Here is a 16,935-nt window from a genome sequence, read left to right on the forward strand (position 1 = left end):
AATTTTTAGTACTAATTATAAGCATTCTAAAAAAACTTAACGTTTAAGTTCAACAAATTCTTTTTCCTTTAAATGGCGTGCACTCTTATGTTTAAGTTTCGCTGTTATTAATTACAAAAACGATTAACTACATAACCAACCTGCCGTCGTACAGTAAGTAGTTTCACATTCGAGTTCACTACGAAAAAACACGTATGCGACGAATGTCGTGTACACAACAGGTGAAATGGCCGACCGAAGGCCGACTTACTGTTAACATGACATTAACAAAAGGTGACAGCAAAAGATAAGTCTGACTTCGGTCCGTAAATAGATAAATGAAAATAGCTAAATCGGGTCTCGGTAAAATTGGATCGCGTTCGTATCCTAGATCGAAACTAGGATGTGTAATTATTTTCTCTTGCCGCTAAGCCCACTTTTGACAATTCGGTGAGTGTACGAGCCGAAGGGCAATATTGTTAAGGTGGGTGTATGCTGAGCGAATGAACAACGAAAGAAAAACGAACGCGAAATCAAAGTTATTTTAAACTTTTTTTTCGATGCACCACTCTGCGACCGAACAGGGTTGATACGAATCGAACGAAATGTTTCGAAAGGCAATCGTTGCTCGTTCGACGTTCGTTCATTCGCAGCGTATAATTTACCCACCCTTCAGACTCCGCTCGGGCACCAAATCGCGTGCTTACCTAAAACGATATGCTACCTGCGTAAGAAATGAATATAACTATATGACTATAACTTTCATTAAATCTAGATTAAAATTAGAAGCGTAGTATGTTGTTTGTTCTGTTTTTTTTTCTGTTTCTTTTCTTTTCCGAGTTCTCACTGGGTCACAGTCATATTTCTACAACGACTTCTCCTCGCTCGCGCCGCCAGTCCGTCTATCTACAGAAGAACTTTGGCTCGCAATACAGGTCATCCGAACGCCGAGTGAACGATGATCGCCGCTGAGAGTACGATCTCGCTTGGCGACTTCGGGTCTCAGGAAGGGAGGGATTAAAAACTAAACAAGAGACAATGTGCGCGCGGGGCTACGAGTCGTGGTAAACGCGGTTTATGTAGATAATGCAGATTTTCGACACCGTTTCGAGAAGATGCTAGCTAGATCAGTGCTGTCAAGATTTGTACGTTTGGGCCTGAAATTGAAATAAATCGATGTTTATATCTATTGCCGTTCTTACTCTTCACTTCAGCTATTTTCTCGTCGCTGTGCGACGCTCGACCTCAGAGACAAAACTAATCTGAGATCGTTAAAAGTTTTTTGATGTGTCAAATCACATTTAAAAAAAAACACATCCGCAATAGTATCTCACGGATGATGCGGATTTATTGGCATACTGTATAATATTATTAATTATATTTTCCGTTTCGTTATATAATTATAGTAAATATATATACAGATACCATATATATAGATATCAATTATATATGTATTTACTTCACATACATATAAAATGACCCTTATATATGTGTTATTATATATATTTATAATTTATAATTATATAATAGTATTTTATAATATTAGTAGTAATATAGTTTTAAACAATGAGATATACGTCAAAACTTTTAACGAATATCATTGTCAGACTAATCTTGTCCCTGAGACGTCCTTGAGTGTCGCGCCCTACGAGAAAACAGCTCTAAAGTGAGGAGTAGAAATGGCAATAGGCATGAACGCCAACACATTTCAATTTCAAGCCCAAAAGTATAAATCCTGGACAGCGCTGAGCTAGATTACTGGATATGGTCGTACGAAAGAAATATACGACAATGACAATTCGCGCAGTATTACGACGGCGCTGCGGAAAACTTTGCGATAGAGAAAAAAAAAGGAAAGGAGAGAGATAGAACGAGCTCGCGCGCCTTAACGAGCGATCGCAGGCGGATCACGATCGCGCTTCGATCGACGCTTTCTTTCTTTTTTATTTTTTTAATGAAAGGCAGTGGGGGGTGGAGCGACTCGCTCACCTGCAGTATCAGCGGATGCAGGGGCAGGCGCGGGTACCGGGGCAGCGGAAGCAGAACTTCTCGCTGCTCTTCTCCTTTCCTCCTCCTCCCGCAACGCAGCCTGCTCCCGTGCTTGCCGCAGTCTATGCTCCTCCTCCAGCTTCAGTCTGAAAAAGGAGAAATGCGTCGCGGCGTTAATGAAGAAGTTCGGCATTCCCGACCGCTTGCTCGATTATTCTTCCTCTTCTTCTCTCTCTCTCACTCTCTCTCTCTCTCTTTCTGTCTTTCGCTCACACTCTTTTTGCTTACCGTTCGTGCATCACGGGAGACATGAGGCCCAGGGAAGCGGGCGGCGGAGGAAGCATGTCAGGGCTGTATCTCAGTCCGTACAGAGGATACGATGGTAGTCCGGGAAACAATGGCGGTCTTATCATTCCACATCGCTCCAAGTACAACTGTTCCTCTAACCTGCGATAAGAAGGCAAAGAAGGAAAAAAAATTAAAACTTTGGCCAATGATTTTTGAAGGTTCAGAGACTGATAATAGGAGAACGTGCAATTCTTCAACATGAGATTCACTTCTCCTGCTTTGACAATGGCTAAACCGTTAAAGGCAATATTACTTTGCTCACCTATAAGCGTGCGGCAGATGCGGCGGTGGATAGAGACCGGGATGATAGGCGCTGTAGGTCGCGGGGTCCAAGGCGAATGCCGGTGGATGGGCCGGATGGTGCTCGGGCCGGTACGGCTGAAAACCGGAACGAGCCAGCAATTCGGTAGCCGCGGCAGTTACGCTGTGTTTGCTGGTTTCAACAGGTCTGGCAGTTGTGTACAAGGAGGGAATTTCTTCAGGTCTTCGTTCGTGCGTCGATCGCTCCTGGAAAAATAAATTTAACGACACTCGTTAATCTACAGACACGCATACGCTTTCTTCCTTGTTTTTTCCTTGCGGTAATTGAACGGTGTAATCGATAACACTAGATGAGACGGTCTCTTTAAAATACACCTGAATAATTCATGCGTTTCACACTTAATCTTCAACACGGCACATCACATATCGCGAGCTAAGAGTTAAAAAAAAACAAAATGGCATTAATGCGCGAGTACACTGTGATTCGTGGGAAAAGAAGAATTTAGAGCAAAGGCACGATCCTGTTCCGAGAGTTAACAATATTTCCAAGACGATTTCCTGGAAGGCGCTGGGCGAAGACGCAAATTGCCTGAAATTTTCTTCAGCTTATAGTCTCTTCCGCCACTTAGACGTTACGAGCGGTCTCGCAGTTTATTGCCGGGCGTTGTAACGAAGTCGTGCACCGAACCGGCAATGAATTGCCGCTCGGATGACTTTGCCATGGAAATTGGTATGGAACAACGCGTATACCTCCGGTCAACCAAAGGCAAACGAAGCAAAGAATTTATTATTATAGACGAATGTTGAGTAACGCTAGGAAGTCCGATGGGTTCCGCAAGATTTCTGAATTCGCGACGACATCGACTTGTCCGATTTATTTTGAAAATCTTATTTCCGTACGTCGGAAAGAAAATACCCGCCTCTGCCCCAGACGGCGCGGTATACAGGGGAAATTTGAATTTTTCTGTTTACATGGTACATAAGACGAAGCTAAAAAGAGGGAAACGTACTACCGCTCAGTTCGGATTACTTAACCCAGATTGTCAGCAGGAGCCAATGTTCGGAAAAGTCTCGCATTTGCAATGCAATAGCGCGGACGATATACAATCGAGGTAGGAAAAGGATCTTTGATCTCTCCGATTATCGGGGAATTGCCGCTACCTTATTCTCTTTCCGCCGGAGTAACCACCTTTTTCATTTCGTTACCGAGATTGGCTGCATTTTCGATCTACTTCCTGATCCTTTGACACTCCGCAATCTTGCGAAGCCCGTTTGATTTCGCATGCCGTCGAAATCATTCTCTCTTCCTACCGCGCCATTTGGCAGCGGTAATTCCATCCCGCTTCGACACTTTCGCCTTTGATGACGAGACATTAATTTCCGGTAGCAATTACTCTCAAAGAATAGCCCGAGACCGACCGCGATATCACGCGCAAGATGTTCCAGAAATTCACACGCTTTCTCTTAATTACGGACTCTCCGTTGTAAAAATCGGATGAAAAGTCGTCTATTAAAATATTTTCTAATTTTCAACATTATTATACATTTTTTTCAGATTTCTAAACCAAGAATTAAATTGTCCTCCTTGAATGGATCAGAAAGCATTATTTTTTCGCGCGTACACAGCATTTTTCTCGTGCGATTTACAATATAGTGCGACTCGCGAAAGGAGTGCGACTTCGGAAATTTCCTCCATATATCGCAAACGCAATAGTTCCTCCCGGTAATGCTGTAAAATAAATCGCGTCATCGGCAGAAGCAAATTCCGAAAGATTCCGAAGAGAACGCAAATATATGCACCCTCCTCTTAGCCCGTGCTCTTCCACATCCATTTGCGATATTCTTCGTCGAACCAACCGTACGAGAAAAAAAGAAAGAAAAAAAAAGCGCGTCGTCCACGTCGCAAAGGCGAAGAAGAAGCAAAGACGACCGATGTCAACGATTTTTCTCAGCCGCGCCCGCTATACGTACCTAAGCGGCCGCTTATTATTCCGATCATGGGGACCACCGAGTCTGAGGTCGAGGGTACCTTTGTTCGCGTTTCGAGACGGATGCACTTCTGTCCCGAGAGGCGAAAAGAGGCCGAGGGGGAGAGTGGGATACAAGGCGTATATAACGCGCGGCCGGTGCAATTACTCACCTTAGCAGGGGAAGGACCTCTGACCAAGGGCGGTGGCGCCCGGTTCTTCGGGCTGGCACGGGGTTCCTCTTCCTGAGGTGCCGGGCCCGCCTGCTTGGCCAGGTTCCTCAGGGCGGCGGCGAAGCTCCTGCTATTCTGCTGCCCGCCCGGTCCAGGTCCCGGGGTGTGACCCTGAGGTAGTACGCCGGAACTGGGTCGGTGGGACTTGCCAATCGAGGTTGGCTGAGCTTTGGTGCTGGCGGGCTGTAGACCTGAAAAAAAAGAAAGCGGAAGAGGTCAACGCCCTGGGTCCGTGTGAAATTCACGCTCGCGCATAACTTAACACCGAGAGATCTATAATACGGGTGTAGATCTTGACCTCGATGGTCGGTGCCGGGACAACGTCGACATGGCCGCGGATCGCTTTTGACACAAATAAACGTCGCGCGCGTCTGACGTAATCGCCCAGTTGAAATGTCGAGCGCGATCTCATATCTCGCTGGATTTTCGCTGCAGCGACTTGCCGAATCAATCTCCATTCGTGACGGTTCAAGGGGATGCACGTGTCGGCTCGGAGGATACATGTGTCACACGCCTAATTATCCTGGACGGGAATTCGATTAACCGTGCCATTTGCTCGAATCTCTATCTATCGACGTCGCGCGAGACTCTCATGTATAAACGTCGAGCTCGCGGCGGCAACAAACTTTCGATAAACGCGTACGTTTCGTATATACGCTCATCCTCCTGAAAGAGGCGTTATCGGGCGAAGATTAACGAGCGACCCCGTCGTTTCCACACACGTGTATTCTCTTTCTCTCTCACTCTCTCTCTCGTACTCGGTAACGAGCGTGCCTCATAATTCTCCTCGCGGGATCGGAGGTCGCGCTCGTGTTGACGTGACCCGCCGGGGAGGTCGGCCGAGCATGATCGACTTCGTGGGAGATTAATTGCGAGGCGGCCGGTGAGAGAGGTAGGCAAGAAAGGAAATAAGTATCAACGAGCGTGTACACGCAAAGCCAGACGCATCGGCCCAGAGGTAATCTTCTCGATCGATCGACCCGAGACCCCGAATTTACCAACGTATAAATTTCGAAGAATTCAATGATTTACTTAAAAACTTCGAAGAATTCAGTAAATTGCTTAAAAACTGCTTTCTTAAAAAAAAAATAGCAATATAATCTTGCACTTCCAACGATTACAGGCAGCTTCCGCTCGCGAAGAATTAACGCAGCGGTAATTGTAAATGGCAACAGTGCTCTTTTCTTCTTTCTTAACAGAGATCGTCAACTGCAACGGGCAAAACTAACGACTGTTGACAAAGTTCGATATTAAGAGTCTACGATTTCCCTTCGCGAATTCCCGATTTCACGGCGGAAGTGATGAGTGATAAAACGCGATGCGCGTTAGGCCGCTGTAATGGCGGCAATAATTAGAATTTACGGCGAGGAGTGTCGAGCGGACCGGTAATAAAATATCGTCGGCCGCTATACGCGCGAACCGGCGTTCGTTAATTAGACAAACCGACGGCGACAATTAATCGCGGCTGGTAAAGCGAGCTGGATAATCGACAAAGTAGACATAATTTTAATTCCAGCATAATTATAAATTGATCGTGTTAACGCGTCGATCAAATAAGCGCGTAATAATAGACGGGACGAAATAGTAATTTTATTGTCAAAATACGCGCGGCGAGCAAGGGGCCGCATTAAGCTGCAATTTAAGTTTTAATTTGAGCTTTAACTTGAGCCGCGCAACTTGAGAGCCGCAACGCGAAAACGTGTACCGAAAGTAAATGCTGAAAATAAAAAAAAAAGATTCCAGTGAGATCATTAAAAGAGAATTAAACAGTCTCTCGGGCGTGTTACAACAAGCGTGATGTATCCTCCGAAACGACGAAACTTACAAAATAGTTTTGCATCATTTAACCCGCGTTATTAATTAGAACAGTTTTCAATTAACGTACGCAGAAAAACTTCGTGCGACCTGTGTGCGCTTCATTATGTTAAAAAATGCCACGCGCGACTCCGCGGTTTAATTAAATGGCGTGTTATGGTACAACATCCTTGACATCAATGTGATGAAGTTCCCGAATGTATTGCATTTTCATGACATTGTTTTCTAGATCCTCCCAGACGCTGCATTGTGTATAAGTGCAACGCTGTGTACGTATGCATATATATGCATTCAACGCTGCATATAAAGTTGCAGTGCTACGATAATATGCATGTAGCCCATCTATATATTTCAACATGCGCTTCAATTAAAACAGAATAAGTTCAATAGGGTAATCAAAATCATTTTATATATTCTAAACGTAACTGCTGCCAAGTTACAATTGAAGTTTTGATTCTACCAACAAGTTTTAGAATTCCTGACATATTTTAAAAATTGCCACGGAAAATTTGATAAAACTCCTTTGCCTCTGATTTCATCTAGAATCATTATTACTTTTTGTGCAATATTAACGCATAGGAGGTTAAAAAGAACTTTATCAAACAGATATATCGATACCGTCTCAATTGAGAGACGAAAATTAAAAGTCACGTAAAAAGGCAGTAGAGCAGAAATCGCGAAACGAAGAAGGATCGTGGCTATCTCTCGTCAGACTCCCCCCTTTTTTTTTCAAAGTTAGCGACGCACGTCGGCATGCGAACGGCCTTTTGTCTTCGCGAAAAGATCGGCCGGGAACGAGAAAATCGCCCTCCCCTCTCTCGCGCGGGAAAAAGCTCATAGAATAGGTAGAACGAAAAAATAAAGAGATAATGCCCGATGGCCCTCGCCTCCCTCTCTCGAGAGGGGAGAGCAGTCTACCCCGCCATTGAATTCTTCATCAACGGAATGCAGACATCTTCGCGCTACTGCGCGCCCTTTTCCTCCCTATCTCTCTTTCTCCGAGCTACATTCATTGTTCATCTCTATTCAAGCCCGTCATCTTCTCCGCATCCCCTTCTCCTGCCGTTTCTCATCCTCGAAACCGGAATCGGATTCCTTTCCGCTCGCATTGTTCACCCCCGCTCCGCTCAACGTCGCTCGATTTCCACGTTTTGGCATTCGCTCGGTTCTCCAACGGTCGCCCATCTCTCACTTGTCAATGTGGCAAGTAACAAGGAAAGGGAGAAGTTAATGGGGAACAACTGGTAACGTAAGTACAACGCATGTCAGGCTGCTGGTCGTTAAAGACAAAGGCGCAAAAAAAAAAGGAGTATCCATCATCGGGTTCTTTTTCCGCGACGACGCAGCGAGAATGTCGCGCGCCGCCACCCTCGAAGGGGTTTGTCCGCCTCTTACGAGAAGCGTTCTCATTTAACAGCGCGGTATCTCTTTCTCTCTACCCGCCTCCTTTGTTCTCACGGACTCACGGTCGGCGTCCCTTCTTCATCCCTTACCGCACATCCCACCCCTGCTCTCATTTGAATAAACCGCGAGATGTCGCGTCCGGACGGAATCCGCGCTCATGCACTTCGTCGCCGAAACTTCCGACCGCAAGTTTCTCCCGTTTCTCACACGACCGGAGACCAACTTATCTCCCCCACCCGCCTTCCTCTCCCCCGCCGCACTACTCTACGACACTCTATCACGCTAATCGTCGTTCTCCTCCTCTCCGCTCGGATATACATCTTCACGGAGGGAGTGATCGTCGTCGATGACAGACGAGAGATATCCTCTTCGCCGAGTCGAGGGACTTCTCGCCCGCTCGTTACCGACGAGGGTGCGAAAACATGCCCGGTCGCGGAGAGCAGGGGAACAAGAATGGCGAGAAGGGGATGCGGAACGGAGGGGGGAAAACGACATTTACTACCGCCCGCTCTGCCACGAGTATCACTGCGGGGTAGTGGGTTGACTCCGTGTGTCGGTGCCACGAGGATTCCGTCGAACTCGGAAGAGGAGGTGGCTGCGGCAGAGGAGAGGACAGGAAAGAGAGAGAGAGAGAGAGAGAGAGAGAGAGAGAGAGAAGCAGGGCAGAGCGGGGCCACTGGGGGGGTGTTAAGCGGCTTACAGTCTGTTACCATGGTAACGCCACACCACTAAGACAGGAAGAGAGCCTGAATCCGGCCCGTTACGGTCCCTGCCGACTCTCTCTCTCTCTCTCCCTCTCTCTCTTTCTCTCTCTCTCAGTACACCCCATCAACGGCGCTCTCTCGTGTCCCCGCGAAAGAGCAAAGGGAGGAGAGCGACGAGGGGGAGGGCACGCCCGTAGAAGGGGAAGACGGGCGGCGCGTGGATGGGGATGGTGGCGACCGGATTACGCCACTAACTCTGTTTTTACACCGAAGTGTTTTCACCGAGCGCTTCCGATATACAGGGTCGTCGCGTAAATCGCACCTGCCCTCTCCCTCCCTCCTCGCTCGAGTTAAATCTTCCAAGTCGCGAAGGATCTTCTTCTAGCGGAAAGTTGACCCGCTCGCCATTCTCCTTAGCGCTTCTTAGTTCACGGAGTGAGATATCCGAGGGAGAAACGGGATTGAGGATAAAAAGGAGAGACGAGATAAGCTGCGACGCGAATAAAAACGAGAATGATGATAATGGAAAGTAAATCAATCAATAATTTCGAATACATATAATTTTAATCGCAAAACGTTATTAATATCGCAAAACGTGAAAATATTCAGAGCGTATCAATCGAGGAACGAGACGAACAAGCACGACTTATCTGAATGAATGTGAACGACTTACTCGCGGATATACTAGCGAATAAGTTATTCGTGTTTATTCGCGCTCGTTCGCCTGGGTGCCGTATCCGACTTTACGTGCGCGGCGCCGCCCGCAGACGAGGGAATATCGCTTCATCTCGCGTGTCGCCCGCGACACCTCGCCGCGCCGGTCACGATGAAGTTATTGCGACTCGCGTTTACCGGGCCATTACGTACGCCAGGCCCCGGATTATAAAGGGGCGGTTGGGCGTAGCCGGGGCTCTCTCGCGCGATAAGAGAACTCGGCAAGGTTTCGAAACACGACGTTCGTCAGAAAGTTCGTCGGGGAGTGCTCAGGAACACGAAGTTCCCCCCCGGATCGCGCGCACAAGTGTGATGTTAACGAGCCGACGATGAAGTCGCGCTAAGTAATCGACTTGGCGACTCTCGCCGGGGCAGATAATAAAACGTCTCTGTTGAAAGCGAGTCGTTTTCGACGCGTAGCGCGATCGCGATTATGGAAATACCGTTCGTACTTTTCGACCGAGGCACGCAACAACGCGACGGACGAAAACGTAGGAAATTATACGCCAGGATCGCACGCCACGTGGACAATATGTGTCGCGCAGATCAAAGGAAATCCTCTGGCGCGTGCCACATTATGTCCCGTAGAAGAAGGGGATACGCCACAATTTAATATTACCGATAAAGTAATTATCATTTTCGTTCGTTATTATACGACAGATATTAATCGACGATGCCGAACGCACAAAGAGATAATTGTCGCGTCGCCGGGGAAAAAGGGAGGCGAGCGATCATCATTTTATATCGTTTATAGAGTCACGGACCGGTCGCGGTAATAAAAGGTTCATTACGGGTACAGAGGCATCGAGGTACCTAAAGCAGGAGGTCGATCTATCATGGATGTTATATACGGCGTTTATAACCCACACAACGACGCGAATTAAAATCGTTCGACAGGCCTCGGCAAAATATATTGTCGATAATATACTGGCACGTGGAACGCTATTAAATATTTTGTAAGTTACTTGATGACAACGATATACAAATATACATCTCAAAGCGCTCGACTTATTTTCATCCACATTGAAATCCATTAAATTGTTTAACACAAGACATTAGATGCAATGCCCATGTGAGGTTTATATTTTTTTTTCCTCGTTAAATTTGACTATGAGTTCCATTAATATTTTAGAAATGACGATTTTAGAAATTAAATTATTTTCGCACGAGTTTTCAGATATTAAAAACAGCGCGGGTTTGCTTATCACATTTAAATATATTGCTGATTATCGCAACTTTTAATTAGTAAGCCACGTCCAGATTTCCCTGTTATTCCGCGTTTAATTATGTTAAAAGCGTAAAATGAAGTCGCGACGGCAAATATCCAGATCTGGCATTCGCGGATATAAAGAGCCGGAGAGACAGACAGACAACAGGTGGATAGCGATTTCTGCAAGGTTGACAAGACCATCGACGCGGATGGCAGGCGCGAAACATAACGGGAGACGCCAGGGGCGGGGAAAGGGGAGGAGGGGAAGGGGGAATACGTAGTCGTCGCCATCTGCGAGGGTAAAATTCCGACCATCCTGCAGGATCTCGTCCCTCTTCTTTCCCTCCCTCACTCTCTCTCTCTTTCTCTCTTCCCGCGTACCTCTCTCCCTGTTGGTTCGCGCGAGGGGGACGAACGTTCGATCGATTCTCGCGTCGCGATAAACGGGGTATCGTTCCGACGGCGGGCGCATAAATCCCCCGACGAGAGCCGGGGCGCCGTGACGCCGGGCGCGAGAGAAGCGGCTTCGTCGCCGGAAATGCCGGACCGCGAGGAAAAGCGCGTGCATGTATATGATGCTTCGCGTGGCATGAATTATTTAAAGCGCGCCGGTGTACCTGTGATGCGACCTGTCGTCGCTTATTCATAACCGCCCACGCGTTCGATCAATTCCAATCACCGGCATAATCATAATCGCGGCTAACGAATTGCAAATTTATTTTATTAGGTTTAAATATACGGTTCAGTTCTACTTCCGTCCGCGAAGACAGGGAAGTTCCCTTCCGCTATTAATACGGCGACTTCTATACTTTTGAACGTATAGCAGTGTTTCTTCTCTGCATAAAAAGAAAAAAAATTAACCTCGATTGTTTTGCAAATTTTTTCACGCAATTTCATGGTGACGGATGTAATAATGTTTGCATAATGTTTGCGTCTTTTAACTTTGCTATTGAAAACCGCGTGAAAAGAGAGACTTTAATCTTTTGTTAGCTAGGGAGATATCTATATATATATAGCGCATCGTAAAATTTATGAAAGCGTCTTCCCGATATTTTTCCGCCCGCTGCGGTCGGTATTTGGCGAACAATGCGACTATTTCGCGCGAGCCATCGTAATACCGTTGTAACCTCGAGTACCTCGTGTAAAACATCGAGATGGTATACACGCTGAGTACTACCGCTACACATAGCGCTATCACCATGCGACCGTTGCGCGTCTTATGCATGAGACTTTTATGCATAAGACATGACTCAAACCGAGCGAGAGGGGATGCTCCTCGCCGACGTCTAACTCTCCGGGGTACTTCCGGTATGCGCAGTAAAACATTGACGGAGATCGTGCCCAGGGTCGGAATTGCTCACTGAGATTCAGTAGCAAGCGACGCGTGAAAGGGGACGCCCGAGAAGGACCGGAAGGGAAGGAAATGCGCACGGGGATGCGAGAGAGAGCGAGAGAGAAAGAGAGATATCGTCATCCGACACCGGGAGAGCTACGGTAAGTAAGTACGGAGTCGTGACTTATGAAATTTCAGATAGAACGTAGACATGCAGGATAATCCGCAAATGTGATATAAAAGAAAAGAAAACACTCGAGGAGAAAGTAAATTATTTTAATTTGTGCTCAAACCTAGTTGACCTACGAAAAACCTCGTAGAGAAATATGACTCATATCGGAAACGAACATTCGCTCTGTTTCTCTCTTTCTCTCTCTTGTCCCTCGAACAATTTGTCTGCCCGACCGTGTTCGTCACCTCGGAAACTGCAGAAATAAATTTTCACGGTCCTCATGCACGCCACCGCGCGCACTTTCCATACGTCACGGAGAGTGTCGTCTATGAAATCTTAACGCGAGTCGTGGCGGCTGGTCTAGCTTTCAGAGTAAAAATAACGCGGTCGATAATAGCCGGCTGCGGCGAAATCGCGTGCCGCCGAGGCGAAAGTTAACATTATTTTTAACGGCAAATCATCGGGCGATTTACTCTGCGACGTGCACTCGGTCGGCCGGCTGCCATACGAGTCTTCTCTCTCCCCCGCGGCCCGCGCCTTCGGGAATAAGTCACTCCGCCATATACTTAGTTCCTGTTGGCACACGTGTATACGTTATAAAATGTTAATCATGTACGTTCGCTTTTTATTGGTCTGCATAAGACGTGGTATTCGCGGAGGGTTGTACACGGAAAAAGCATCGAAGAAATCGATATACCTAACATAACACAATCTTGGAAAATTATGTGTTCTCTGGAACGCAGCTGAGATAAGGAAGGAAGATGATGAAATAGGAACAAAAATTCCACCATCTGGTAAAATGCGCTTTTATCTCGCAGAATATTTAAAAAGCAACAAACATAAAATAATAATTGACTGCAGTGAATAAAATTGCAATTGATCTCACTCTACGTATTATAACTGTAAGATAAGAATGCTAAAATTAAAATTCCTACAGCTTGAAAGAAAGCTGATAGGAGTAGCGGTAGGTTTGGCGCAACTTTATACCAACCATAATTACAAGGTAAAATTAAGATAAGTTTCAGGAGAAATTCGACACGAGGGGCGGCGGCACCGGCGATCTTTTCCGAGGCGCACATCTGCGCCGTGAACACAGGGTGGTTGGAAAACATGGCGGCGGTGTAAGGGCGAAGAGCAAGAAGGCTTTCTCTGCGGCCGGGGAGTATCGCGAGCGCGACCAGCCCCTCTCGATATTAAAGCGTTGAAAAAAAGAGTCGAGGGAAAGAGCTGCCTCTGCCGGGGCAAAGTTTTCCCTTTAACCACCCCTGTCGTCGAGCGTCGCGATACGATACGATGCGATGCGCGTAGACCGACGAGACGCCGGGGTTGTCGTTGACGATATTAAATTTCCGGCGACGATGCTACCAGTTTACGGACAGAACCGGAAGGGTATCGACCCTACGCAGCGCGTACACACACGGTGACCGATATCGGTCCGCGAAAAAATGTCACTGATATCCGTCACGACTGTTGCCTTTGGAAAAACACACAGTGTCGCAATGTAATAATGTTCTAAATTAATAAAGCAATTTAATTTTTGTCTTACATGTGTATTACATTATAAAATTATTTATTCATTAAAAATTTTATTCTGATCTTTTCTCAAATTTTTTTTAAAGAAATAATTCATGTAAAATTATAATTTAATTGTATATATATATATATATATATATATATATATATGAAACAAATAGAAATACATTTTTAATTCCACATGCATACATAAAATTATTATCAAAATCATCGATGAGAAATTGCGATATTAGACGCACTTGCGTAAAATTTTAATTTAACTGTATTAAAATAATAAGCTAACTAGTAATAATTAATTATGAAAATATAGCAAAGATAAATTCACCGGTCCTTGTTTTATTCATCCAAAAATAAAGACGTCCGGTCAGTTATATACACGTAGGCGACAACTGCCTGACACTTTCGTTCGGGAAGGAGCGGGACATTCGGGCGCGCAAGTTGCTGCAAAAGGGCAGGCGAAATCCCCGATAATTCGATGAGGCTCCAGGTCGAGTGTCTCACGTGATTCCGTAACTCGGCGGTTGTCGTGTCGACGTTCGATAACCAGTCGAGAACACCCTTGGGGGAGAGAATCGCGAATGTAGAGAGGGGCGTTCTGGTCGATGCTTGCAGTTCTCCCTCTCGCGTGCCCTCCAGCGAGCGCGGGTGGCAGGGAGAGAAAAAAAAGAAGAGAGAATTTGTTTCGTTCTTGGCATATTCCCCGAAGAGAACGCCAGGGTTATACAACACGTGTAGAAATTAAGTAAATAATACTATTAGCAGAATAAAAAAAAAGAAACGAACTAAGCGTATAAAAATGTGTGTGGACAAGTAAAATTAATTTTACAATATCGCAAACGTTCGATTACAAGTAGTGTATTTTTGCTACTGGCGACAGTGTGAATTATAAAAGTTAAATCGAATCGTAAACCTATTAAAAATTTATATTAAATAGTAGACAGCAAGAGTAACAAAAAAATAAATACACAGGAATTTGTTCACTAGTATGAAAAGGTACGGAAGGTGAAGGACCAGTAGAGAACGATGTGTAACAGCCGTGGCCGCCCTTCGTGTCAGATCGTGTGGTTGACCTTTTCCTATTTAATCTCCTGACTCCTCGCATAACCTTCTATCCCTCTCGGTTTCTCTTTCTCTCGTGCACGAAGCACCCTCGGTCGCACGGAAGTCGGGGTCTCGCGTGAAAAATCGATGCCGGAAGAACCGGGGCGGCGGATTAGCCGAAGGGGGAAGAAGGACCGGCTCGGCAAGAGGGCAGCGTCTAACAGAAAACGACGAAAGGGCCGGGAAGACAAATTGCGGTTCGCGAGGAAAGCGGATTATATGTGCCGGCGATTTGTATTCGCGGACCGTTTCCAATCGATTTGCGCCCGAACGAGATACAGACGGGAGAGAAGCCTGGAGGGCGGTCCTTTTTAGCGAGGCCGTGATTGTAACGTCGCATCTTCATCCGCACCTTTTTAGCCCGCGACTGTTAATCTCGCGGCGATTAAACCGTGATTTAAAATTCCACCGAAGCCGAGTAGCGGACAGCGATAGGGTTCCGCTCGCCATCTATTTGCATTCATCTCGAGACGAATTAATTTAGTCAAAGCCCTTTTAAGGGCTTATACTGCCGATCATGAATCTTCGGATGATCGTTTTTAAGCGCACATGATATCATGTTATGTCTTTCAAAAAAAAAAAAAAAAAAATCAATACGACTTTTCCCATCGGTTCTTCTCTGACCTTTTACTTTGGTGGCAGCGCAACCTTTCCCGCTTGCAATCCGCTCTCATTCCTCGATGACGCTTTGTACGCGCGCGGCGAACAATCGACCGTCAGAGTTCAGCCCACCCACTCTCGCTCGCCCATATTTTTCGTTGCGTAACGAGCGTGTGCAAACTACAGCCTTGACAAAGGCCGACCGCGTTTGGACGGACATCTGTCCTACGTGCGGCACGAATAGCAGTCGATTCATCGGTTCGGATAGTATCAAGGTCGGAAAGCATCTCGGCGTTAAATTGCCCGCGCCACATAACGCGGGCGCTCCCGTTATCGTGCACCGTATCAATTAACGTCAGAAACACAATGCCGTGGCAAACGATAGAAAGCTTCGACTGATTAGCGTTAAGCCTCTAATGCGCATTGAAAAGCGGAACGATTACTACGTCAAATATTTACCTGCCATTTTATATACGCGAGACGCACGATAATTGAAACGCACTGATGAAACAACTATTATTCGATATTACCACTTCTGTTGCAAATTGAACAATCAACAGCGCGAAACGGATTACACAGGTGCGAATACATGTTTATAGAACAGCCTCGCGGATTTTTAATGTTTCTTGTTTCGATTTTGAGGTATATCGCATGGCCTGCTAAATCCTACTTCCAGGAAACTTCTCCAGGAAAGTTTGCTCGGTATTATCGCGAAAAGTTCGTTCCTCAACGTTCGCGGAAACGCACGAAACGCTGCAAACGTGAAATTTTTGCACGAATAACCACTAGGCAAGGGCGGCGGCGGCGGCTGAAATGCGCCGAAATTCGAGGCCGCCCTTACGAGTCCCTTGACATTTTGCCAAGCACCCCCATTGAATCACCATATAAACGACTCCTGGAGCCCGCGAAGCTCCAACCCCTGATCCGCCCTAACCCCAAATATACGTTTCATTTTAGTCCCGTAATCATGGGCGTAGAATTTCATCACGTTTATACGCCTTCCCCGAGAACGAGTGATTCAAATCTAGCCACCGAAAACTCGCAATTACATAAACTCCCGGCGTGCACACGTAATAAACCATCATACTCTGTCAATTAATGGGTTCGAAGAAACGGCGGGCTAGAGATCTATAATTTTTCACGATCTAAATACGATACTTTGCATTCGCAAGTAGACTCTCTTTACAAATTACAGCCTACCGGACTCCTGCATTGAACCCCTCAATTGACGTCCCTTCTATATCATAGGTATCGGCTTTTTATAAACATGTAATATAATTGTGTGTAAATCATACAGAATTATCTTATGTATTTCATGCGACATTATTCTTCGTGGAATTAAATATCTCGCCACCATATGCGTTTGATAGTCAGGAAGATCTGGATCTCGAAAAAAAAACTCGTGAACGAGGGGTAGATTCGGGACGTCGACGCCAATGCGATACGATCTCTTTGCTACCCCCGTGTGCTCCCGGGAGTGTCTGTGGGATTTCGCGTCGACGCCGTTCGTTCGTTCGTTCGTTCGTTCGTTCGTTCGTAAGGTGCTTTGGAATTTCCATATTAATTCGTTAG

The 16,935-nt window shown here is 46.2% G+C and overlaps 1 protein-coding gene across 1 annotated transcript in view; it reads right to left on the bottom strand.

Annotated features, from left to right (window-relative positions):
• LOC105451919 overlaps nt 1-16,935 on the bottom strand; it is an 87,886-nt gene that overhangs the window by 7,145 nt on the left and 63,806 nt on the right. The window contains exons 9-12 of the mRNA XM_011692652.1: nt 4,718-4,968; nt 2,579-2,823; nt 2,257-2,415; nt 1,969-2,114 (exon numbers count right to left, since the gene is read on the bottom strand). Coding sequence (XP_011690954.1) covers nt 1,969-2,114; nt 2,257-2,415; nt 2,579-2,823; nt 4,718-4,968 — 801 coding nt within the window. The remainder of the gene's footprint in view (nt 1-1,968; nt 2,115-2,256; nt 2,416-2,578; nt 2,824-4,717; nt 4,969-16,935) is intronic.

This window comes from Wasmannia auropunctata, unplaced genomic scaffold (assembly GCF_000956235.1).
Source record: "Wasmannia auropunctata unplaced genomic scaffold, wasmannia.A_1.0 LD336106.1, whole genome shotgun sequence".
Classification (NCBI taxonomy): domain Eukaryota; kingdom Metazoa; phylum Arthropoda; class Insecta; order Hymenoptera; family Formicidae; genus Wasmannia; species Wasmannia auropunctata.